At 39.5% G+C, this 27,620-nt stretch overlaps 1 protein-coding gene across 2 annotated transcripts in view; it reads left to right on the plus strand.

Annotated features, from left to right (window-relative positions):
* KCNQ1 (potassium voltage-gated channel subfamily Q member 1) overlaps positions 1–27,620 on the plus strand; it is a 371,634-nt gene that overhangs the window by 107,956 nt on the left and 236,058 nt on the right. For both annotated transcript variants that reach the window (XM_060768420.2, XM_060768431.2), the window contains 2 exons: positions 930–995; positions 7,932–8,052. In XM_060768420.2, coding sequence (XP_060624403.2) covers positions 930–995; positions 7,932–8,052 — 187 coding nt within the window. The remainder of the gene's footprint in view (positions 1–929; positions 996–7,931; positions 8,053–27,620) is intronic.

A 27,620-nucleotide genomic window follows, 5' to 3' on the forward strand; every position in this document is an offset into this window, starting at 1 on the left:
AATTATCTGCAGACGGTGGCCAAAATAAATTATGCTCATCACTGGAGAACAAAAGAAATCCCTTCTAGAGAACAATGGGCGTCTAAAATAGTGGACATAATGTCCATGGACAATTTAACCCAATTACTAAACAAACACACAGAAGGACATAGAAAAACAACGGACTGGTCTTCAGTGAGATATTATAAGAGAAAAAAACGAAATGGATAATATAATCAAATTGAATCTAAGAGCATCTGAATATAAGAGAACTTGTCCCCAGCAAAAAAAGAAGAGGGATGGCAAAATAAAATAAAGTCAACAATTAAGACTAGGATAGAAAATACCATGGTGAAGAAGATTGGAAGTTTTTCCTTTCCCTTTTTTTTTTTTACCTATATCTCTAACTTTACCAATTTTTCCTTTCAAATTGATTGTTGATAAGAAAACTAATAAAAAACCATTTTAAAAAGATTAAACATTACATTAAAATTATTTTTAATATGGGGACTTCCATCTCTGGACATAGTCCTTAGCCCTTCCTTACTTGATCCACTGACATCTCCCCAAGATAGGAGAAGTTGTTACCTCATTAGTATAGTGAAATAAGACTGATACAGCATTTTAAGTGCGACACGATGCAAAAGGGGGGGGGGGGGAGGCAAAAAGAGGGCCCAGCACCAAAAAAAACCTGTTAGGTCTGGCTGGTAGAGTTGAAGGATGCAGGAATCCTCTTATTGATACTTTTATATTGTATGAAAGAGAAACAAACCATGGTATCTTAGTGCCATTTAGATAATTGTATTTTAATATATATATATCAAGCCATTTAAAAAATGAATAATTGATGGCTTGAGTTGTTGTGTTGCTTCTCTAGTTGACTATCTCCCTTTCTGTTTCTGTGTCCTTTGCACTCTGTTTTTCCCTCTCTTTCACCTATTGAATCTCAGTTCGACAGCATTCCTGGTCCTCCTTTTCTGCAGAGCAGCCTTCTCCCAGTTCTCCCCCTTCTCCAGGTAAAACTTCAATCTCTTTGATTTATTTCTCTTAAATGTTGAATTGTTAAGGTGCATTTTGCCATCAGGGGGATGATTAGGATTATCTTGTCTTTCAAAGGTATAGAGAACAAATGTATGTCTTTACCAAAATCAGACATTTTAATGTTAAGCCATAAAAAATAACTGTTAGCAATGCATAATATCAGCAACAGAACAGAAGAACCGAAAGATAAAACAAGTTGCTACACAGTTGGTTATTCTTATCAAATGCGTGCTAGTCAAGGCGCTGCAAGCTACACTGGAAGAACAGCAGCAGGACTGGGCCCAGTAGGAGAGGCAACTGGAGCAGCAGCGCCAGGCCCTATAGGAGGGGAGCTGGAGCCAGCTGGAAAACGAGAAGAGTTGGGCGGAACTGCAGCTCATTGACCCTTCTGGTGCAGAGGAAAAGTGTCGACCTTCTCAATCTGTGATCACCCAATCAGAAGCTGAAAAGTCAGTAGATATCCTGTGGATCCTGGCCTTTGTGCAGTCAAAAGTCCAAGTCCTGGGGAGTGAACTGGAGACTGTCCGGCAAGAGAGGGACCACCTGAAGATTGAAATAAGCTTGGTTAAGACATGTTATGAAGCACAGAAGGTAAAGCTGGAGTCAGAATTGAAAGTGGCATTACAGCAATTGGTGACAGAATGGCTAGCCAAGATTCATGACGAGAGTTTGTACCTGATGAGTGCCATGCGGGAGCAGCACAGGACCTCCAAGCAGGAAGAAGAGATTTGGGAGCTTTTTTTTTTTTTGGTCGTGTCAGGAGTGACCTGATAAACTGCAAGTCACTTCTGGTGTGAGAGAATTGGCCGTCTGCAAGGACATTGCACAGGGGACGCCCGGATGATTTGATGTTTTATCATCCTTGTGGGAGGCTTCTCTCATGTCCCCGCATGAGGAGCTGGAGCCGATAGAGGGAGCTCATCCGCCTGTCCCCGGATTCGAACCTGTGACCTGTTGGTCTTCAGTCCTTCCAGCACAGGGGTTTAACTCACTGCGCCACCGGGGGCACCGGGAGCTGCAGGTCAAACATCAGTGGCTGGAAGCACAAAGAGCAGAAATGCTGGGTCAGTCCCAGGCCATGATGCAAGCCCACCCCCCGCAGCAGGATAACCTCTCACTTCCAAACTCTACCTTGAAGCCAGAATGTCTGCCACCTTCAAAAACTCTGAAGACACAGAAAGTGGACTCTTTTGCGAATAGTCAGAGGGTAGAAGACAGAAAAAGGCTACCCTGGACCCAGGCAGTTCCCCTCCAGCCTGTCATCCAGTGCATGAAATCCCACGGGTCTCCTGAAGCCCCTGAAAAGTCAGTTCTGGACCCTTGCCAGCATTTTCTCCATGACTTCCCCAACATGGGTCATCTCTCCTCAGCAGCATTCAACCATGTTTTCAATGACAGCCTTCTTAACCAACAGGGCTTCCATCAGTTGGAACCTCAGATGGACACCACTGCAGCAAGTCCAGGTCTGATCTTCCAACCTGAGAACCTTGCAGAACATCCATTCACTGGTAACACAGATGAGACCCTCATGGAGGGGTGTTGCATTGGGGGGGGGGAGACATAACAGCTCCGAAAGTGGCATTCAAGTGCCCCCATATGACTTAAATTACTACATACGCCTGGTAAGGCTTACTGTTCTCTGTTCCTTCTTTTACTAGCCCACATAGGTAGGCAGATATGTCATTTTTGTTGAATGGGGATACTTGAAACACCAAACAAATGACAATTTCTCTCCCTTATTTTCCTACCCCATCTCACTGTTATGGGGCTAACACGTCAGTCCAACATTGCATTTGTCATGATTAAAGGTTTCAGTATCTGTACAAAATGTCTAGATCTTTGTATTCAAGTGCTTTTACTTTAAGCAGTCTGTTTGCCATCCGTTGGACCACTTGAAGGTTCTGAACAGACTACAAAATATGTACCATCCACCCTTTTATTACTGGGAAATTTTCAACAGTTGTGCTCCCCTCAACTTACCTTGTTGCCACAAGGGCCATCATTCCAAACCCTTGCCAAGCAGGAATACTCAATTACAGCACTCCTGAGAGATGCCCATCCAACCTTTGCTTAAACACCTCCAAAGAAGGAGAGTTCACTATCCTCTGAGACAATTTCTATTACTGCCAAACAGTTTTAGAACAGGCATGGGCAAACTTTGACCCTCTGGGTGTTTTGGACACCAACTTCCACAATTCCTAACAGCCAGCTGTTTGGAATTGTGGGAGCTGAAGTCCAAAACACCCAGAGGGTCAAAGTTTGCCCATGCGTGGTGTACAAGTACTTCCTATTGTTTAGTTGAATACTCATTTCTTGCCATTTGAATCTATTGATTTGTGTTCTTGTTCAGTGCACAACCAAATGGGTTCAGACTCCCATCACTGGTATGTAGATGTTCTACATGGTTGTATAATACCAGACAAAAAGTATAATATTACAGTGGCTAGTGTTGGACAAGTTATCAACCTTCATCTCTCTTGCCCAAAATCTCTGCAGCATCTGAAAAAATGACTCCAGGGAATTTATCAACCATATAGAACAGGTTTCATAGATGCTAGTAGCAAAACATCAATCTATGGAATGAGCCCTTTAGATTTTGGTCAATGGAAATATGGTGTAGAGTAGCCAATGATGGTTCTTTCACTAGAAGTAATTATGTCTATTTCTGAAAACACTGTTTCTCAAGTGCTGAGAAATTACTGCCAATGAAACATGCGACTCTATAACTCAGATTTTATAATAAAAGGGCAAAATAGTAAGAAAAATACAGCATATACACCAGAGGATGCCAATCTGCAACACTCTGGCTAACCATAATCTGCCACTAATGGCTAGGTTGGTTAGAGAGTTGTAAGTCAAGTGCATAAATAAATAACCAGGAAATCAATCAAGGAAGACACAGATGCACACCAAGTAAAATAGGATTTTCTAATGGAAATAATATTTCCATTTTCCATGGCCTTCTATTGAGAATGTTTAATTGATTTTACGGCTCCATAAATTAAAAACACATTCTCAGATAAAATCTTGTCAAATTTCAACTTGTTTTCACTTCAAGCTTTTTCCAGTTTCATAGACTCGTGGAATCTTAGAGTTGGAAGAGACCACAAAGGCCATTCAGTCCAACTTCCTGCCATGCAGGAAAAGCACAATCAAAGCAACCTCAACAGATGGCCATCTAGCCTCTGTTTCTTTTTTAAAAAGCTTCCACCTCATTCTGAGGCAGCATATTCCATTGTAGAACACATTTTATTTTCAGGAAGATATTCCTAATGCTCAGGTGACATCCCTTTTCCTTCTCTTTGAATCCATGGCTAATGCAGTTCGAAGCTAGCCTCAAACCTCAGTGCCAAACAACAAACTACCACAAAAGCATGCTAAAGAAAGCGCTTAATGTGCAGCAGTGTTCTGTGGTTTGTGTAATCACCATCCTATGCAACCATTTGCACCGCAAAACTACTTTCTTCAAAAGTGGTTTGAAACTGCATTAGTTGATCAGTGTAGATGGGGCCCTAGTCTCAGGATTTGCAGAAAATAAGCATGCTCCATCTTCAAGATGACATTCTTTCAAATATTTAAACATGACTATCATGTACCTTCTTAATCTTCCCTTCTCCAGGCTAAAACATAGCCAGCTGCCTTATAGGGAATGGTTTCCTTATCACTTTGGTTGCCCATTGCCCCTCCCCCCACCCTGATAGATTACATCTTCCAGATTTTCTGATTCTGTTCATTCCCATTCCATCTCACTGGATCTCATCATTTTCTTTTAACACAGAAGCAGCTTTGTCATTTTTGTTCCCAGCTTTTAACATGAGAAATAACATTGGCAGCAGGAGGAAAGCCCAATAAACAATATTATTTGGAAGACATTCTTACCTTAAGAACATAAATGGTCTGTCTTTCAGCAAGTTACCCTGCCCCTTATCCAGTCCTCTTTATGTAAATCCTGTTCTGGGCAAAAAGCTCTTTCTATTTATTGAGGATGTCAAGAAAATAAAAAGATGTTGCATTAAAGCCACACTTTGCAAGATCATGGGAATAAGACATTATTTTAAAGGAATTATTTTACCTTTTATTACTCTCACTTTCCACTTCATGTGAACTTTTACATTTTTTCCCTGGAGATAATCTACACAGCATAATTAATGCAGCTTGATACCTAACTGCCATGGCTCAATGACATATAATTCTGGGAGTTGTAGTTTTAGAAAGTGTTTAATCTTGCCTACCAAAGTCTGCTATGCCTTACAAACACTCAGCCATCATGATTCCAAATTATTGAGCCAAGGCAATTAAAGTAATGTCAAATTGCATTAATTCTACACTGTAGATGCCTCTTGGCTTCAATAAAGTTTATTGTACTTAATGGGAGACCCACTGAAATCATAATTAACTGGAATCTCAGAGCTCTTATGGGTATAACTTATATATGTGTTGAAATTGGGATCCCGTTAATTGTTTATTTATATTGATATTGTGTATAATTTCTTGTGGGTGGTGCCTATTTAGGCTGGGGCTAAAATTGCTGGAAGAAACATTAACAACCTTAGATATGCAAATGATACCACTTTGATGGTCAAAAGCGAGGAGGAGCTGAGGAGCCTTCTAATCAAGGTGAAAGAAGAAGCGCAAAAGCTGGGCTGCAGCTAAACATCAAGAAAACCAAGATTATGGCGGAAAGTTCTGAGAGTGCCTTGGACCACAAGAAAATCTAACCAGTCCATATTTCAGGAAATAAAGTCCAACTGCTCATTGGAGGGAAGGATAGTAGAAGCAAAGATGAAGTACTTTGGCCACATCATGAGAAGAAAGGAAAGCTTAGAGAAGACAATGATGATGGGGAAAATGGAAGGAAAAAGGAAGAAGGGCCAGCCGACCCAGATGGATGGATGGCATCCTTGAAGTGACTGGATTGACCTTGAAGGAGCTGGGGGTGGTGACTGCCGGCAGGGAGCTCTGGCATGGGCTGGTCCATGAGGTCACAAAGAGTAGGAAACAACTGAACAAATGAACAACAACAACAACAATAACAACAACAAAATACTCTAATGACATCAGATCTTGTCTGAAGTTAAGTCATCCCTAGTGTTTGGATAGGAGACCACCACTGAGTATCAGGTGTTGTATCAATCGGGAAGTAGCAGCCAGTAATGAAAGGACCAAGGCATTGACATCTCTGGTCCATTCTCTGTTCAGATATCAGCCAGCACGCCAATGCCTTAAATCAAGAAATAGCTTCCTGAGATCTATGGAGATACTCGCAGGAATACGTCATCAAGCAAGAGTCCAAAAGTGACAGGCTAAATTCCCTCCTGGGCACACAGAAGGTTGGTTAACTTGGAAGGGGCTGAACAGACTGTGGTCTGGCACCATGAGATGCAGAGCCTATCTTTAAAAATGGGGCTCCCAAGTGGAGTCCACAACATGCGAGTGTGGAGAAGAGCAAACCACAAGCCACTTATTACAATGCAGGCTGAGCCCTGCCACATGCACAATGGAGGACGTTCTTAGAGCAACACCAGAGGCACTCCAAGTGCTCAGCTTCTGGTCAAAGGACATTTAGTATAATGTCACGTGGTATTTTATACATTATAACTGTATTCTCAATTCGCTTCTGACACGATAAATAAATAACCAGGTATTGTGGGCTTTATTTCAGAGAAAGGAACTGGTAAAAACCTCTCTGAGTATTCTTTCACTTAGAAAAACACATGAAATTCCTGACCATAAGTCAACAAGCAACTTGTGTCCACTGATCTGAGGAATTTTACTTTTCCATTCTGGGACTCAAGGTGTTTAAATTCAATCTTTGTGATCCTTCATTTCAGTTCATAAGTCTAATAGAAATCAGTGCAAGAACAGCTCCAGATATGCTGTCTAAAACACGACTTTCCCTGCTTTCCCTGGGAGACTTGTCAAAATACCTTTCACTTTCCATTGTCACACTCCTGCTTGACTGTGCATGCATTGCATTTATTATCTGTTTTTCTTCTGAAGAGTTTGGTGCGGACCACTATAAGAAAAACACAGAGGTTGACTTTCATGCCCAAGGGAAGGCTTCAATCCAGATTCTCACAACTTAGTACACTGGCTATATGGGGCAGGGGGAGGCCAGTACAATATTTCATGGCAACTGTATTGATAGGAAATTTATGGCATACCAAGCATTATCATATTTAAATCCAAGAATTAATGTTTTAATTATAATATCAGCTCATATAACATTGAATGTCTTTAAGGGTTCCTGGTTCTGCTTAACATTTTGAGTGGACTTGTGTCCACAAAATTCTACTTTCTGTCTCGGAGCAGATAATTCTCACAAAGGAGGTAATATTATAGCAGACTTGTATTAGGAGAAGTAATAACTCCCCAAAGTCTCTAATCTGGGTATCATCTGGTCCTGTTTATCATACATAAAATCTTATTTGCTTCTCTTTGAGTCTGTCTTTCCATTGTTTTGGGCCTGCTGGTGATGCAGCAGGTTAAACCACTGAGCTGCAGAACTTGCTGACCAAATGGTCACTGGTTTGAATCCGGGTAGCAGGCTGAGCTCCCACTGTTAGCCCCAGCTTCTGCCAACGTAGCAGTTCAAAAACATGCATATGTGAGTATATCAATAGATACCACCTTGGCAGGAAGGTAATGGCACTCCATGCAGTCATGCTGGCCACATGACCTTGGAAATATCTTTGGACAATGACAGCTCTTCAGCTTAGAAATTGAGAAAAGCACCATCCCCCAGAGTCAGACACAACTAGACTTAATGTCAGGGGAAACCTTTACCTTTACCATTTTCATTGTTTCACCCTAAATTTCCTTTGAGATCTTTGAATTTTTTTTTGCATTGCCTTAAATTACATAGGTAACGAAGCAGTTTAATTTTTTACTTGCCTATTTCTTTTCCACAGTGAAAAGGAACTCTCCATTTTTAGATGTAAACACGGGGCCATTCATTAGGACTAATAGCTTTGCTGATGAACTTGACCTCGAGGGTGAAACATTGCTGACTCCAATAACACACATCTCACAGTAAGTCACAGATTTTCACATTTTTCTATCATCAGAAAAATTTAATCAGTATGTGCTTGAACAAGCAAATATACAGTTTGAGAAGTACCTCGATTATGGTAACAGTGATTCCAGATTATGGTTTATATATAATGTTTGATGATATTTGTTCATTAGATATTGTTGAGTGAAATAATCAATCATTCTGCCTGTAAACCAGTAGTTTACCAGTGGACTGCGATGACAAAAATCTGGCTCGTGAACCTCCCTCCTCTTTATTTTATTTCATTTATTTCCATTCCTTTTGCACCACCAGCCACTTCTTCCCTATTGCTGCTCATGGCATATGTTCTGTATCAGAAACTAGAGCTGATGTGGTCTGTTCAATGTAGTTTTCTGAAGCAGCACCCCAAACCAAATCTAAAGTTGACCAAAACCTGATTTGTAACCCTTTTGGTACTAATGTTAGAGAGTGGTTCCTGGTCAAGTGGTCCCTAGTCAAAGTGGGCCCTGGTCAAAAAAAGGTTGGGAACCACTGCTGTAAACATTTGGTTCTTTGATAATGCCTAGTCATTAAATCTGGCGTTCCACATTTCAGCAAAATGTCTGGTTGTCTGTTATCGAATATTTGGATTCTTGTTTCATTTTCACAATCATGTAGATATAAAAAAAACAGAGTGTTGTATCATGCAGGGCCCCAGGGGCCAATACTTTGCCATGGACCTTTGCCATGGACTTATTGCAATGCAATAAAATAACAATATTAAGAAGAAGAAGAGGAGGAGGAGGAAAAGGCAATGGCGGTGGCAGCGGCTTATCCATTGCACTCCAGGTTTACTGATCCCTGAGATTTCCCCAAATGCGGGAAACATGACTGAATAAATTGTGGTAGGAGGACAACAACATCCTGAAGCAGTCAGAAGTCCATCTCTGCTTTTGTAGAATGGGTGGTTTTCTAAATGTTAAATGGTGCAATGGGGCTTAGAGGAGCATTACTTTTCATTTCCATTTTTGAGAAAGAAAATGAAAGATTGCCAAATAAAGATCTTACAGCACTTGTGTTAAGTGCTGGAAGATTAGAAATGATGAAATAATGGAAAACATTAGAAGGTCTGTCAGTACAGCTATGAATAAATAGAGTGTGGTCTATAATAAAAGCTAACATATAAAGTGAGATTATCAAGAAGAGAAATCAAAGAATACATTTGAAGAAGTTTGGAAGCCATTTTTTATTTATGTTACTTGTGTGAACTTTGGGTTCAAACCGTTATCTGATCAGACATATTTTTTCTTGAAAAGTATGTTTTGACTGTTTTGATCAATATACAGTCCACTCTGAAGATGATTTAGACATATGTGAAGGACAGTAACATATAATGAGGCTAGATTGTTAACTAAGATTGGGAAGAGGCGGGGTACAGAGAGGAGAAAGAAGAAATTGGCATTTTAAACTATAAGGTAAATATTTGTCATAGGAAAAAAAACTAAATTAGAAATGGAAGGACGTCCAGTAGGACCTTTCCACCTTTTTAAAAGATGCATTGCCATTCCTCAGGTTTCCCAGGGAGACAACGTATCCCCTGTTTGACCAAAACAAGAGAGTGATCTGGGGAGCCTGAAGGTCTCATGGGTTACAAAGATAGTAATGGCATGTGGCTTCATGGGTCTGCTCCAGGTTCAGACAGTTTTTCTGTTAACATGCTACATTGTGATTACACTGCTGGTATCCCACTTATAAGGTAATATAGAAGAGAATACAACAATTCATTCGGAAGCATCAATGACATTGCAGATCATGTGAGTCAGTTGCACAGACCTGTACAATTTTTTAAATAGAAACTTGGCTTTGGCTGTCAGGGCTCAGTGCTGTAGAAACATGGGATTTGTAGTTTGGTCAGGCACCAGCATTCTTTGGCAGAGAAGGCTAAAGACATTACAAAACTACAGCTCTCCTGATTCCATAGCATTGAGCCGCGGCAGTAAAAGTGATTTTAAATTGCATTAATTCTACCATGTAGATGCATCCCTTGTATTTCTATCTATCCAGTAAACAATGACAGAATAGAAGATTGAGTACAGATTATGCAGTTTGCAATACAATAAAAACCCAAGTAGCTTCTAGTCATAAATCTTTGGCTGAAGAAAGTCTTAAGTTGTCATAATGAAAAAAGAGGATTTATTTCCAAAGATAAGTCATAGATAAATATTTCTGATGCTCTTGTAACTCTGTGTTAGAATGTTCTTTTTTCCTTCTTTCTTAAGTAATTCATAGAACCAATAATACTTCAGAGTTAATAAGCTAGCTTGGTAGAACATCAATGCAAGTATTTTCAAGCACTGCATGATATGTACCAAAAGATTTAGCCAATCCATATAAATGAGTTAAAATGTTAGATCAAATTTAGCTTCAGTTCAAGCTGGAAAAGTGGTTCATGCTCTATAGCAGCATGGAGAATATTTTACAGCCCAGGGAACATTTGGTCAGAGAAGAAGGAATTGGTAAGAATAATGTGCTGTTGAATTTTGGACTGCAGAACTGCATATAAATTAATATGCCCCAGGGACCATGAAAATGAACACGTATATAAAAGGAAACCCCATAATTCCATAACCACAAAGGCATGAGTAAGGGTCACTATGTGAATTAGAGGCATGTGCTTGGCAAAAAGTATCTGCAAACAGATTTCACCTGAGAGCATAAAATTACTTCTCTTTGACAAGTAATATAAATCATCTGGCAAAGATATTGGTTACCTACTGTACCATTAGGAAACTTGCCTGGTAAAAATCAGATTAAGGAATGTGTTTAAAACCTCTGTTTCCACTTAGTTTAGAAGCATAGAGAAGCTTTTGCAAGTGGTGCTTGTTTATTTCATCACAAGTAGGGCAGGAATATCCTACAGGACCAGGAGCAGCAAGCCAGCAGCAGACTTGTGGAAATAACAGTTGGATACAAGTGCCTCCAAGGTCTCCTTGCCTCAGTCACTGACTATATTTATGATGTATGCATGCCCACATTTAGAGAATGGAGGTAGATTCATGACTGGATGCAGTAAATTATTCCTGCAATGTTCAAGGTCTAAACTAGTGTTGCTGCCACAACTTCTGGCACTACGCTATGGTCTCAGAACTTGGCCCAATCTCATGAAAGTCATGGGGTCTTTTGTTCATGTTTGTTGCACCCATGTTTGCCCTCTAGCAGCAACAGCTAACCACAGGGTGTCTGTAACTTAGACCTTTGACTTAGAAAGTGGAAGGAACCTGGTTCAGTGGGTCATACTCTCAAACAGTATGATTTGGCAGATGAATATAGCAAAACTGGCATCACTCCAAGGAGATAACACGAATGTGTTTCCACCACATTTGACTTGGGATCATAAACACACTCTGCATGAATCTATCCTGAGTGTGCCACATATTCCTCAAAGAAGGTTTAAAACATAAACAAAGGGATGTGTGTGCTTTAACCCCCTTGAACTGTTCTATTTCTTTACCTAGCAAGGGACATATCTGCACTGACCCATTATCCCAAAGGAGGGGTGAATCAACTCCATGGTGGCTAAATGATACACAGAGCTAATTCAGGTTAACATAGGCCAAGGCTTAACGTAGCCTTGAACTACATTAACAAATGTAATTGGTCACTCTGAACGCTCTGTGAGAATCCAAACTAAAACACAACTTGAAGTCTGTGTAAGACAGAAATAGCTGCAACTTGGGTAGCCCAGGAACAAAGGATGGTACTCACTGTTCCCCTCCTATTCTTGTCTTTGAGATGGCAAGTGGGTGTAACTTGGCTCACATCCATAGCTTGTTGACTGGAGTGATACCAGCTGGAGCAACAAGACAATTGGAAAAGAGGAGAGGGGTGTTTCTTCTTATTTTCCCTCCCCCCACCCCAATGCATTACTCTGGCACCCTGGCCAACATCACTTCATGTGATGAGCAATGGACAGTAGAAAAGTTGTACCTGCTGACCATAGAACAACATGAACAGGAGGGATTGTAAGGGCAGCCATTCAGCAGATAGTCAGGACTCCCTCCCACTCCACTATAGTGGAGCAGTGGAGCATTTGCCACTCCAGATTGACCATAAAATAAAGGGTCCATGTAAAGCCGCCCAAGATAAATATGAGAAATACAGGTATGCAATACTTTATGGCTATCTAAAATAATAACATCCCTCTAAAAGTCGCAACAGTCACTCCAACTGTGTCTATAACTAATTGGGAAAATCATGAAATGAGAGCAAAGAATGGTTCCATTTTGCATCTCCTTCCCATTTTATTGCTTAAAAACCTTATTAGCATTTTCAGCCAGTAAAAGATAATCTTTTAATGTCTCTTTTCCTCTTGTGGATTTTTTAAATATTCAAGTCTCTTTTTTCTGGGAATTTTTAAAATTAGCTTTTAATTAATAGCTAGCTTTTTAAATAAACAGATTTTTTTTAAAAAATATTACTGGTGTTTGTATAGTTTTATATTTCCAAGGAAAATGTGCAAGAAGAGTCGCCATTGGGCTGAGAATTGCGGTATATAAGCGAAGTAAATAAATAAATAAATAAATAAGAGTAAATGTGAAGTTATTTTAGATAATTAATTTTTATATAATTTAATAAAATCCTGATTTTATAAAATCTCACATTGAAGAGATGTTAGATTGGTGAGAACTATAATGACAAGCTAATTTTGAATCACTGTTGTACTCTTACAAATTCATCACAATTTAAGTATCAAAAAACTCTCTTTAACCTCCATGATTTGGGGACATCTCCTGGGTTTAAAAGGTGTGCGCTCTCCAGAACAAACATTGGTACTCATCTGGTAGTGGAATCCTTATTTACATTGACTGGATGGCTCGTATTGTAAATGATTCCTGCTTTTATCTTCCTCTCTTATTTCTAAAGGCCCTTGTAAAGTTTGAACAAATACAGGTTTTTTTTACTTTCAAGTGGCAAGATATAAGGACTGACCTGCTGACATCACAACTGTGTTTGCATTGTAGCTAACAACATTTAAAAAGTGATTTTCAGGCAGACAACTTTATCATTAATTGCAGAAGAGACATGAACAGTAGTAAACAATGCAATCATGTAGCCAAAAACAGGGAAGAGGAAACAAGAAATTGTTTTCTTATACTTTGAAATGTTCTGCAAGGCAAGTTTGATTCTCCCTCCATTTGCATTAAGTAATTATTATTTTTATCACAAGAGGAACAATCCTTACTAACTTTTCAACCATTCCCATTTTCCTACTTTCACAATATAGTTAGTGAAAGTAGTGTTTAGAATGGCCTTGTGTGTTGTCTTTTGGGCTACATTAAGCAGTACAATTAATAATTTTCCCCATGCTTTTCTCAAGCTAGGAACTATGCAAGCATATACACAGAAAAAGAAGGGAGGGAATCTTTAAAAGCTGTCTGTTAGGTGGGTCATTTCCATTCATTGGATATAATGAATTGGTGGAGGAGAGGCTGTATCATTAAAAGCAAGTTGTCTGGGAGAGCTGACAAGAAATAGGAGCCTGCCCTATAATCCGTCAACAGAACTGTAGTAGAATAATGACAACCGGATTAGTTTTCATGCTTTTAATTATTTATTCTAGTCACTGAAATCTATCTTGTTGCAAATGCTGTTTTCTAAAAGTATGGATCAACAACAATGAACAAGGAGAAACCTGGACTTTCACAACCCAAGAGAAGAGAATGTCACTTACGCTTTACCTCTAATAAAACCAAAATGCATTGTGTAGCGTAAACATAGATTTGTATATTGATATTCTGCTTCTTTCAAGTAGTCAAGAGAGCTGCCTCTTTCGCATTGTAGATTAATATTAGCTTCCTTGTTCTCCAGGAGTTGGTATACAACTTGACTGATGTTAAGTAATTAAAGTAGACTCCAGCTGCTTACTTATTGAGAAGCACGGGGCTCATCTAATGCAAGGACAATGAGCAGCTGCCTACACACCAACTTACTAGTGTTTATTTTGAACACCAAGCAGAGGGGTATATGCAAACACTAAGCTTTTAGAAGAGAAATGAGAAGGGACATTTTTAAAAAGTTGTATTTAGACGACAATGACGCTAAATACAATATAGTTAGCATTTTATGTTAAACATTACACGTAGCACTATTTTCAACTAGTACTCCAAGAAACAATTTGTGGTTGCAATTTATTTATGGCTTAATGCTTTTTAAAAAAAAAGATGGGGGGGGGGGCGAGGTAGGTATACAACAGAATGAGTTATCCCTTTCTTATACACCCTTCTTTTCTTTTACTTTCTCTCACTTGTCTCCTTCATCTTTCTTCCCCCTCCTTTGGAACTAAAGTGTCACATTTGGTCATACAGTTACTCCAACTGTCCTTAGCCCAACAGGGTCAATTTGTTTTTCCTAGCTGGGCAAGGTATTTAAAACAATTCAGCAAAAACTCAGTTTAGGCACTTCCTCCTGCTTTACACACACTATTGCCCCTGTGAATTTAAACTGGGTTCCTCTTTGGAAATAAAAGGAGGAAGCCCATGCAAGCAGGTGAGTTTTGTGGACTCTGACCTCCCAAACCTCACAGCTAAAATGCAGTACTTGTTGAGACACAGACACCTTAAAGAGCCACACACAGTAACAGTTCCAAAGTAAAGTTTATTGCAACAAAAACAGAAGCTCAGAAACACTTAGCCTTCAGTATTTCTGGCTAAAACTCAAAAAACTAACCAAACTTGGTTCAAAAAGTCAAAGGAAATATAATCTGGATTAACCAGAGAAAAAATCCGGATTAAAGTGCAGTACTTGGCAGCAAACAAACAGTGCAGCACACAAACAGTTAACAGCAAACGGAAGCCAGCGAAAGAGAAACCGAAGCCAGCCGAAGTCCAGAAGTCATTGTAGGAGCAGTCCAAAGAAGCGTCGTTACCAAGTCCGTCAAGCAGTGTTGTCGTCAGTTCAGTCCAAAATTCAGGAAGGGAGAAATCCACACTCACAAGATGTCAATGCAAGTCAAAACACACAGGAACAGAACTCCAGGCTGCAGAACCCAGACCCAAAGCCCAACAGGAAAACAGGCAGCGACAAAACCACACGATACACAAACGTAACCGACACTTTGCCTTCTGCAAAGATTCACCATTTCAGGGCTTACTTTTATCTTACACCACATCATCCGAAGATGAGCTGACCTCCACCCGTTATCATCTCTTACAGCTGTCCTTGACTCCACACGTGAACTCCGACGCCCAACCCTCCAACTCCTCCAACTTCTGTCAAGACTTAGATCTCCCCAAGACTCAGAAGTATCTCCCAACTGCCAATCCCCACCACCAGAAAACCCCACAAACGTGTCACTAGATGTTGGCTGAGCAGATACATCTTGTACCTCTTGTACTTTACTCTAATCCAGTGTGTCATCCCCATCCCCATCACTCCCAGACCCATCACTCCTAGAGAAACCCATTAATGACTCTTCATCTGTGGGAGCAGCAAGTATATCCCAGATCTTTTTCCTTTGTCGCTCCTCATCCTACTCCTGCTCCTGAGTAACCCTCTTAGTTCCCCTGGATCTCCTTTCTCATTGACCCCTCGCTATCAGAAAACCCTTCGAATGAGTCTTCATCGGTAGGTGCCATAAGTATGTCCCGGATCCTTTTCCTTTGCTGTTCCTCATCCAACTCTTGCTCACGAGCACTCCTTTTACCCCTTCTGCCACCCATACTACCACTTGCAACGTTACTTACAGGCTCTGCTACAACAGTACTAACCTAAATCTGTTATTTTGCCTCAGTTGAAAATGATTTATGTGATTTTAAGGGTGTTCATTATTCCATATAAGATATAAAGTTATAAAATGCAAGAATTATGGGAGCTCAAATGAATAATTTGTTAGGGTTATATTGCTCCATTTCATGAAGACCTTAATGCAACCAAGATTGCTTATCCAATCCAGGTGATAAGTTTATAAAGCCCCTATTTTGCATCCAGTTTCTAACCCAGAATTCCTCACTGAATTTGGTGGGAATGAGAAAATCACTGCAATGAGCAGTTGCACTCCTAATTCATTGGCTTCAGTTGCAATAAATGGGGAGCAGCTACTGAGCAGCCATAAAACTCAAGTGATTTTAGCAGTTATTGTAAAACCATCTGCTCTTCATTTTAGAAATCGAAACCAAACCTGCCCATATCAAATTTGAAGCACACATTTAAATAATAACAATGGAATGCATTTTATCCACAACCTTGCTATTATGGAAATGAGTCTTTATTAAAATCACAGTTATTTCTAATTTTCCTTAAAGAAAAGAAACTATATTCACACGCACACACCAGTCTTGCCAAATCAAATTTTGAGGGGAAGGAAAGGGTGTGCTTTGACATTTTCTACACCATTCTGATATGTTTTCCTGAAACTGTAAAATAAATATTAAACCCATTTTATTTTTGGAATGACTTGACTTTAAAAAAGATGCACTGGCCTTTTTGACTATTTTGAAACTCTCCATACATCACCAGGGAAAGCAACTTACATTATGAAAATGTATTGTGGTAAAAACATTGGATGAAAAAATGTGAGGTAGAGACCCATATGTGTCATGGGATTTTGTGGTCATTTTTAAAGCAGTAGTTGGAAAGGAGGGGACTGCTCCTTGGAAAAGAGAAACAGGGCTCCTGTTGTATAGATGCAACCCCTACCATACCTGCAGAATTCTTTAGTGTATTAATATTTAATACACTATGCTGATTCAGCATGGTATTTATCACCTCAGTTTCATTCTTTTGGCTCTTTTCTTTAGTTGATGGAGATGCCAATCATAAATCATGTGCTGAATGTGATAACATCAGAGCTCAGGAAAACCTATCAGGGTTCATCTGTCCTGACAATATCACAAGAAACAAATCAAGCTAGTTGCCAAGCCTCAAAAGACAATGGGTATCCTAGAATGGGAATGAAGATATCTCATAGTTATGGCAACGAGATGGTTACACACTGTCTTTTTACACTTTTCTGAGGCAGTTTCTATGCCAACCTTTTCTGTTTTATTTATGTCTCTAATAACCTATTGGTGCACTAACTAAAAACATGGCCCATTATGTTGGAGGCACCACTTTTTACAGTGTTGCATAGTAGTATTAAGGGAAGGCACAGAAAGTCACTATTACAATATCAAGACTGAAGTCTCCTGGTTGTCAATGGTTTTTCTCACCAATGCCTGGCTGTCATGTGGGCCTCATATTCAGAGTATAGTGATAAGGCTATCTTGGAAAATCCCTTGGACCAAATGAAAACTGGTCTAGTAAACTTTCCTGGAACACTCTGGTTCTGAGGACCTGGTCAGAAGAACAGTGTAAGTGAAATGAATTGTTCTAATGATGCAGGCTTTCACTGCCCAATTTTACTGCACAAAAATCCTAATATTTCACTAAAGAGGTCAATTTTAAGCACTGGCTTGAAGTAAGGAAGAAAATGAAAGTAAGCAAGAAATATTGAGAATGGAAAACGTTGCAACCATCTAGGTCAGGGGTCCTCAAACTATGGCCCGGGGGCTGGATGCGGCCCTCCAAGGTCATTTACCCGGCCCTCGCTCAGGGTCAACCTGAGTCTGAAATGACTTGAAAGCACCCAACATGACGTTAGAATCTGACCGTGCCCATTTTTATTTATTTTGCAGTTGGCACTCAGTGGGATAAAACTATTGTTTCCTATAATAAATAGTTGCTCTCTAAATTCAGTTTGCCTTCATATAATTTCTGCCCTAGCAAAAAAAGTATAATTATTGTAGATTTTGAAGTGATTGTAGTGCCCATGGAGTGGGGAAAGGGAACATGCTCCTTAGGAGGACTTGGGAGGCACCTCTTAAATCCCCTGAAACAGAACTGGGTGCAATTTAACACAAGGGGGCAGTATTGTCATGCAATAAATTTTAACTGACTTCTACTTAGGTGGATTTCATCAGTTAGATGAGTTATAGTAAGAGCTGGATAGAAAAAAATACTTGTAAATCTTTATTCATCAGTGTAAATTTTAAAGTATAGACTAGCCAAAGTCCTCTTTAGTTTAATAGGAGACAGATATAAGCATGATATATCTGAGATATTTATCTCTTCCTGAGAGAAAAGCATATTGAAAACACAAACCTATGCTACCATAAATACATTTTAAAAACCCACTAAAAACAAACCAAGCAGCATGAAAAGTGTTGATTTTATGACAAAGTACAGATCAGGCTGACCAAAATATTTTTATGCTGATTTTGTTTAAGCACTATAGCAGGCTTGCTTCTATTCCCTTCAATCATTTTGGGCAGTGAGCCCGCCATGGCGCAATGGGTTAAGCTCTTGTGCTGGCAGGACTGAAGACTGACAGGTTGGAGGTTCAAATCTGGGGAGAGTGCAGATGAGCTCCCTCTGTCAGCTCCAGCTCCTCATGCAGGGGCATGAGAGAAGTCTCCCACAAAACATCAAAACATCTGGGCATCCCCTGGACAATTTCCTTACAGACAGCCAATTCTCGCACACCAGAAGCAACTTGCAGTTTCTCTTCTGACACAAAAAAAATGGGTAGTGTTATATTTCACATTATTCTGGATGGTAGAAGTGAGAAAGTAATGCCCTCTATAAATATTGTGGAATGTAAGATAGATTTCATAAATGATACTCTAGGACAGAGATCCTCAACTTTTGAAGCAGAGGGCCAGTTCATGGCTCCCCAGGCTATTGGGGGGTTGGACTGTAGTTTGAAAAAACATGAACAAATTCTGATGCACACTTCACATATCTTACTTGCCATGCAATAATAATAATGATAATGATTATAATAATGAAAGAATGAAAGAGCTGCACAATATTTAAAATGAAGAACAATTTTAATCAACATAAACTTACCAATATTTCAATGAGAAGTGTAGGGCTGCTTTTGATTGATGAGATAGTCAAGTTAATTAGGATTGTCGTTGCTGTGTGCCTTCAAGTCATTTAAGCCTTAAGCCAAGTCTAACCCCAAGTCTAAAGTTTAGGATGGGGGCTGGGTAAATGACCTTGGAGGGTTAAATCTGGCCCACAGGCCTTAGTTTGGGGACCCCTGCTCTAGGATGTATGGCAATGTAGTCCTTCAGTGCTCTAGTGCTGTGTTAGGTGTTATTGAAACAGGTGTTTTTTATTTAGGTCAAGCCTTTTTCAAAAGCTTTTTTTGAATAGTTTGAGATATGCTGGGATAGGATCAAATGGCACTGATCCATCTATGATGACATCCTGCTTCTGTCCAAATATTTCTCAGGAAGTTATAACTACAAGCAAGAAGCATTCACATCCATTTGGACAGCCAATTGCCTCGGCAGCACCAGTCTTTTTTTCCAGCCCTACAAACTTTATGGCTTCCTGAAATAATGCTGGTCTTGCAATTGGCCCTCTGTAGGATGGAGGGCCTTGGTGGCCAAGAAGCAGTGAGTCAAAAAGTAAAGACGAAACACTTAGCGTCTTACTGTCAAAATATGGCCTGATCTTTCTTTTCTGCGCTTCTGTAGACCCAGGATTTTAATACCAAGGACCCATGCTTGACCTGTTGTTTTTGCTGTTTTACTTTGAAAAAAGACAATACACTTTTTGATGTTCTTTTGCTAAACTTAGATATAGGGTATCTTTTTACTTTAACCCTAGAGCATACTGCACAGTCTAAGAACTTTATAAAATGCATTTATATACGGCATCTAACCGTTGCCAATTTGTACGCCGCCCTGAGTCACCTCCGGGCTGAAAAGTAATGTAAATAAAATAAATAAATAAAGTTCTTGCAGCTCTTTAAATTAAGGTCTGCTTCCTCTGCAAGTTTTCTAATGCTTTGAAAACTAACATGTCCTAAGTTTCTATGCAAATAATGTACACAGTTGTCATGCATTGAGATGTTTCAGTATTGGTAACATGTAACATATTTTCTTTCTTCCCTTTTATCCAACATAACATATAAGTTTTCATGAACTACACCCTCTGCACATACGTCACCATTCAAAAACACTTTAAATCCTTGTGCATTTAATTCTATTTTGTACCCAACTTAACCTGGCTGTGCTTAATAAACAAAATTTTAATTCTGGTACACATGACACATTGCCCATATTTTTCCTTAAACATAGAATATACACTTTAACAATCCAATTGCATTTTTCATGGGCTTCATTTATCAGAACAATATTACCAATTCTGGTCTTCCTGTTATCAAACAGCAACTCCATAGAATTTACTATGTGCTCAGAACAAGCTGAATCAAGAAGCCATTTCCTTTCACTCCTGGCATCTTCTTCCCTCAGCACAGTAAATGGAGTATGGTGGTCATTTCTTTCTTGTTGTCTTTGGTAGCCTAAGTGATCTCCTCTTCTTCTTCTTTTCTCCTTTTGATTTCTGGGGCAATCCTTTATTAGGTGACTTACAGCTCCACACCCAAAACATTTTCTTACACTGAGTACCCTTGTTTAATCATGGGTACTCACAGCTTCATTAGCTTTTCTTGTAGTAGCTACTTGATGGTCTTCTTTGCAGGATGACACAAAGTTTAGTCTCCTTTCTGCTCTAAAAGCCTTGAAGACACATAATCAAGGGTTAAATCCTTATCATCCACATTTTGCATAGCATAACAAAAAATGTCCCAATCTTTGGATAATGAAGAAATCAAAATATAAGTTGTTTTCTTCAGTGTAACACATGCCCTTTTCTTCCAAGTCCACAAACAGAGTCCTTATCTGCTGCAGGTGGTTTGTAACACTTCCCCCTTCTGAAGTTTTAAATTGTATAATTTTCTCAGCAGCAAAATGTTCATGCCTGCTGATGGGCTGAGGTAAATTTCTTTTAGGCTTTGCCAACATTCAGTGTATGTTTGGGCATTCCTTGGCATGCTGATCTGCCTCAATTTATCATCATCTTCTTCTCCTTCTTTATCTGGGGGATTCTCCTCTGCTGACTATAAATTGTCTCTTAACAAGAAAAAAATCATTTTAAATGATTGTGTGGCATAATTGCTGGCATTCAACCTTTCAAAATGCAGTCCATGTACTTGAAATGTCATTGCCATATTTCTTTAGCCTCAATATGGTCTGTACTGGTCTGCATTGGTCTAGACTGGGTTATACTGAGCCCATAACTCTTGTTGGGTGAGTGGACTAATTAACAAAAGACCCTCCTCATAAATGCACAGCAGAGTAACTTATCAGCAACAGCGTGACCCAGCACCAGTAGCACAAAGTGATTTAAAAAAACAGGCCAATGTTATACCTTCCTTGGGAGGCTTTTCTTTTTAGCAAAATAATAAGGTTGCACTATTTACAAAAACAAGATTTCTATAACACAAATAAAGTTCAAACTTCACACTGGAACTTCAAACACAAGGCCATTTCATACAGAGGCCTACCTCACAATCAGGCCTACTAACACTAAGGCCTTTCTCCCACAGTGAGGCCTACTACCACTAAGACCTATTCTCCCACTGAGGTGTTCTCTCACACAGAGAGGTTTCTCTCACACTGAGAGCTCTCTCAGACTGAGGGGTTACTAAACAATAGGCACACATGCTCATATTGAACTGCAGCTTTTGCTGAGTCATTACATCCATTTAACCCTTTCAGTGCTTGACTCACATTTTTGTAATTAAAAATACCTGGTTAATTTTTAATATTTCTGACATGGCCAACCCCCAGCCAAAAAGGTGTGGTTTCCCCCTAAAGTGCAGCCACAAAATGGGACACAAATCACCTATTAAAATACCGTTTATTGTCAGATTTTGCCCTGTACAGAAGGATCCTAACTTGCAAAATGGAATGGTTTCCAGGATGAGACATTGTGAACATGTATGAATGGTCTCCAAACTTGCTGTTCATGTTTATCCTGAAAAAATTGAATCCTTCCTACTTGCTCATAAGTGGATGTTCCCACAGAAGTTTGTACGCATGGCCCTAAAATTCTTTTGACCCCGCTTTCATCATCCGTAAAGAGAAAGGGGAATCTAATATGTAAAGAAGATCACCATTAGCTTGGAGATCCCACTGCTGTGTCCCACCAATTGTAACGGATTATTATTTAAATTCAATTTAAATGTTTGGGGGCTGCAGAGACTTTGCCACCAACACACAATATTCTGAGGAAACTTTAATATGGAAGCTGGCTACCACCAAATTCAATAAGGGACTTCAGTTCTTTGATTGACCAGAGGTTTAAGTAAGATGGATTGTGCTGGATTCGCACTCAGGGCTCAGAACTCTGAGGTAAATATTACTAAGATTCTTCTAAATTGTTGCTGCCATCAGTCTGGAAACTCTGTTTTGGCTATCTTGTAAAGAATACTTCTTTATATAGAGGCAACCTGAGACAGTTGTTGATGAACAAAGAACAAAGTTGTTTATTTGTGTGAACTTCAAAAATACAGGCACTTTAGCGTAATGGTTGCAATAATGAGATGAAGCTTATGGTTGCTTAAAAACAGTTCACTACTTGGCTCCAAAAACAACTCCTCACTTCTTCAAGAAACTAGCAGACTTCCCTCTGACTAGAATTTCTAATGCTCCAGACAGTCCTTTTCCTTGGATCTGTCTATACTCTATACCAGCTATTCTACCTAATAGCTACCTATCTTTACTAACTAACCACTTTGGCTACTTTAACTTCTCTTCTCCTAACTCACTCTTTCCCAACTGTCTTCTTCAAAACCCAGAACCTGACTGCCTTCTTCAAACAACAGAACCTAACTAAACTGTCAGATTTTAAAACGCACCCTTTCAGGCAGTTTTTTTTCCTGCACTCTCACTAAGCTACGCCCACTTTCTCCCAGCCAATCACAAAGGTTCTCCACATTTCCCTCCAGGCTGCTCCTAAGCTCCGCCTCCTCTAGGAAATGACTACTCTAAAATGTCTGCCTCCCTGCACCATCTCACAAGATGGCTGCCAAACACTTTGGCCTTCTTCCTGAGCTTTTTCCCTGGCCTAAAAGGTAGGCAAAGCATCACATCATCCAATTCAGAATATGAAAATGAAGCTCTGAAGGAGTACTTTCTTGTGGTTGTGTGGTTGTTACTGTCTGACTTCGCACATGCGACACAGAAAATTTGTCTCAATTTCTACATTTTACAGCTTGGACTCTATTATTCCAACCCATACTGCGCTTCAGTGACCAGTGGACTTTGGTGACCTGCCCTCCAACTTACCAGTCCCAATGGGCAGCAGGCACCAATTACTGTGTCTCAAAGCTCCCCTCTCCCTCATCTCCTGCGTTGTTTAAGACTTCTTAAGAGACTACTCATCAGATCTCCCTGTCTGGAGGTGCAGCAGGTAGCTCTAGGGATTCAAGTCATCTTGGGATTGGCTCCTCTCCTTTGAGAGGAATGGGTGTTATTGTTCATCCCTAGTCTATAAAAAGTCTTAGAGTTAACATTCCTTGTTTGCGTTGTGCTTTTTTGCCAGACAGATCTGTGTGGCACCTTAATTGAATAGGTCTGCCTATATTTAACATTGCACAGTTTTAGAGTTTAGTGCATTTGCTGTTATGCTTCTTGCAGTCTAGGGATATGTAATAGATTGTTTACATGTAAGCATGACAATTTGAGAAGGTGCATGGGTGACAGATACAATATGCCTCAAAGTTTCCCTACTGTTGGAACATGCCAGATGGTAAGGATATGTCATCTAGCACTTCCATAATTACTAGCACTGTAGGGAAAGCAAAATTGCTGGGTGAGGTCATGTGGAGATTTGGGCTAGGGAGGTACCGATTGAAAGATTTGTCATCTTCAGTGCTCATTTCTGTTCTCTGGTGCCAAGCAGTAGACGTTCTGAACCAGCAATTGGCATCAATTTGGGATTCGATGTGGGTGAAATAGGTTGAAGCTTAATCTAGTCAAAATAGAGGTATTCTCCCTTAGGTAGTATAGCCATTGATGAGGGATTATGGGAACAGCACCCTAACAACATCTGGAAGGTTTCATAATTCTCAGCCCTCTTACCAAACAATTGTTTGCATTGGTTGCCATTGTGTTTCCAGGCAGTGTTCAAAGTGCTTGTTATGGCTGCTAAGGTTCTTAGCATTCCACAGTCAGAGCATCCCAAAAAAAGCCCTGCCCTTATTCAAGTCTGTGTTAGTCCTTTCTTCTTCCTTTGGGGTCTTTCTGTATAGCAAGAAGGTAAAAAACTGAACCTAAAATGGCAACAAAGGCAACTTTTTAAATGTTTCTCTCTTCCATGGGTGACAAATTCATCCTGTTAGACACAAGTAAGGTCACATATGGCTTCTTTCTGTTGTCAGTCCTCTGTTCCGAAATTTATTAAGGGACATGTTTCTAAATACTGGGGCTTATTTTTGAAGAAGCTGTGGAGGGAGAAGGGTTAAATTCTGTGCATGTTCTCATTTATAATCTTCATTGGACAATGCATTTGTTCTCCTTGACAGTTGGATAAGGAAGAGAAAGACATTTTGAAAAATGTGTTCCTGTCATCTTGATCTCTGTTCCTTTCACTGCTGATCAGAAGCCCTCTGGATATCGATAGAAAAGAGAAATGTACCTGACTAGACTAGACTAACATTTTGGATGTGTGTGAGATATGTGTCTGTCAGTTTTAAACACACTTCAGTCACAAAGCATTTTTTAACTTCACTTTTTCATAAACAGAATAACAAGTTTCCTTGGGGGAAATGCATAACTGATAAAAGACAAGGGTGTAGTAAACTCTTAGGGAAAATCCATTCATCATGTAACAGATTGCAATTTACACAACAGCAGACAAATAGTTGTATTAAAAAGAGTTAGAGCTTAATCCATGTCATAAGCTGCTGAAAATCAGTGTAGTTTTTACATCAGAAATATTAAGCACTGTACTTAAAAAAAACTTCTTTAAAGTTACTAAAATGACATAGTGCAGTAGTGGGGGTGGGGTGGCGAACTTTTAATATCCCGTAACAGAATAACTTGGCTGTTGGTTTCATAAGTAATTTGCTGTAGAGATTCATTAAATTATTGTACATGGCATGTCTGATCTTTGGTTGCTCATGCTGTGCTTTCACCTACAGGCTGCCTTCTTGCCTTTAATTTGCACCGTAGATGTTCACTACAAAGATAGAGTCAGCTGGGGCCTTATCCACATTACTGCCCTCTGAAATAATTGAGATCTGTGAAATCTTGCACATAAATGAGTTATTTTATTGGGCAATCTGTCAGAGTCCAAAACATGGCCCCAGTGTGATACCTTTGTATATTATATGCTGACGTCCACAAGAAAGAAAACTCTGAATGTATTGTTTTTAAATGTTTTATTATTTTAATATACTTTTTAATTTTATTTTAATATTTATTTAAGTGTATATTGTGTTTTAAGGCATCAAATCATTGCCTGTATGTAAAGCCTCCTTGAATCCCCTCCGGGTTGAGAAAGGTCATAAATAAGTAAATAAATATTATAAAATTGAAATTGTGAATCTGGTTTTCACATAAATGTTCCATATTGGCACTATATTGGTTATAAGATTTTTCTTCTTCTTCCCTAATTAGTCATGAAGAAGCTCTGCTTGAATTCCTGGTGCAACATTCCTTGATTATGATCAGTTTGTTTGGCTATTAAGCAAGAATGTAGCTGTCAGGCAAAAGGGACAGCATTGCCCCCACATAAGATTTCTCCCCCTCTCATGAAGTTTTCCTTCCATCCATACATTTCTAGCCCAGTGTTAGGCATGAAAAATTATTCATACCTCAAACTCTTATATTTTCTATATTCTCATTTTTATTACTGATAAAGTCATTGTACTGTAAGAAGTTTTTGATGAGTTACAGTTGGATGCTCATAATGATAGGCAAATGTTCTCTTTTACATTCCACTTTTTGAATTCCTCATGTGACATTTTATCACTATTATTGGCCTGAGAAGTATACTATAATTCCTTAGCTTTGTCTTTTTATTTTTTCTTTGTTATGGAAGAGCAATTGAAAAAGTGCTTGCTTACTTTAAAACTCTAGAACAATGGTTCTCAACCTGTGGGTCCCAAGATGTTTTGGCCTTCAACTCCCAGAAATCCTAACAGCTGGTAAACTGGCTGGGATTTCTGGGAGTTGTAGGCCAAAACACCTGGGGACCCACAGGTTGAGAACCATTGCTCTAGAACAATACCTGGCAAGGGAATATATTGACATAGTAGTCATAGTACTGTAGTACTATAATTTCATGATACTACCAATTCCTGTTGGTTATCTTATGGTTTTTTACTTGAGGCTTTTCAAAATATTGCAACTTGAAACTATGTGTCTGATTAATAAAAGAAAATAAAAGAAAAACAGTACAAAAGAGCAGCAAATATCCTCAGAGCATATACCAGTCTTGATTAAACAGTATTATCATGTAATTGCTTTAGGCAGTTTTTAAAGTCTACTGAGGTGGAGTCAGAAGTCGTACAAAGGGAATAGATGATATTCCAGCTGGGATCTGATCTGGATGCATCTTTCTTACTATGGAGGAGGAGGAAGAGTGCACTTTAAGTCTAAGGGTGCATCCTGACAGAGCAGAAATGATGGTGCTGATCTAGAGTAGCATACTCTGGTTCAGCATTCTCAAAGGTGGCTCAGGAGCTGAATGGAGACTAAACTATGCAGCCCCAACCATCCCAGAGGCTGGATGGCAACTGCAAACCTGAGTGGCACTGGAACCGGTTCAGGACCACTCATCTGCAACTCTTACCTTGCCCCCTTACCTTGATGGCCATGAAAATTGCACTATTTGTCGCTTATCACCTGGAGGGATGATTCTGGAGTGCTGAAGTGATTTCAGAGAGGGAAGTAGGAAGTAGGAAAGGCACCCTCCTTTCACCCCTCCCTTCTCTGATTGCCTCGATGCTCTGAATATCGTTGCTGAGCAATGAACATCATTATTTTTGTGCTTAGTAGCCTCTGCAAAAAGCAAGTTAGGTGCCATTCCCTGTCCCTCAGCTGCCAAAACCCAGAGAAAGATGGATGTAACCTACTCGACCACTTCCCAAATAAGAAGCAGCACAGTTGATTACATGTGGTAAAAGTCACGGGTTCCTCTGGAGTTTTGGGAAAGCTCTGGAGTATCCCGTGACTCTGTTAACATGCTTCAAGCCCATGGAATATCTGGCATATACAGTATTTAGGAAATCACATAATCCACAAGTGAAAAGACCTTACTGAAATGAATGGGAAAAATACAAGAAGACTGCCTTGACCTTGAGCAATTCCCATTCATTTTAAGAGTTTGTGCAGCAGAAACTCTCAGGGGATTGTGTGCCAACACTCTGCTAGTTGTAGTAGGCTCTGTTCTTTTTCCAGTACATTTGCTAAACTCTGTTTTTAAGCTGATTTATTCTTCATAATTGCTGCTGTGCTTTTGGCAGTTTGATCCTCCTTTGCACAAAATAAGTAAACCTGATTCTGTTCTTCCTCTAATCTTTGGCTTTCTGTTAAAGAATTAGCAAGTATATTAGGAAAAGTCAGCTAAGGCCTTTTCTAGTGTGCTCTTGTTTTCTTTCATTGACAGGTTTCGCATTTAATGATCTGTGTTTTTCTGAAAAGACCTGGCCTTATTATGTCTACAGCAGGGTGTGTATGTATGTTTGTTGTGTGTGAGAGATAGA

The sequence above is a fragment of the Anolis sagrei genome, chromosome 1 (assembly GCF_037176765.1).
Source record: "Anolis sagrei isolate rAnoSag1 chromosome 1, rAnoSag1.mat, whole genome shotgun sequence".
NCBI classification, from domain to species: domain Eukaryota; kingdom Metazoa; phylum Chordata; class Lepidosauria; order Squamata; family Dactyloidae; genus Anolis; species Anolis sagrei.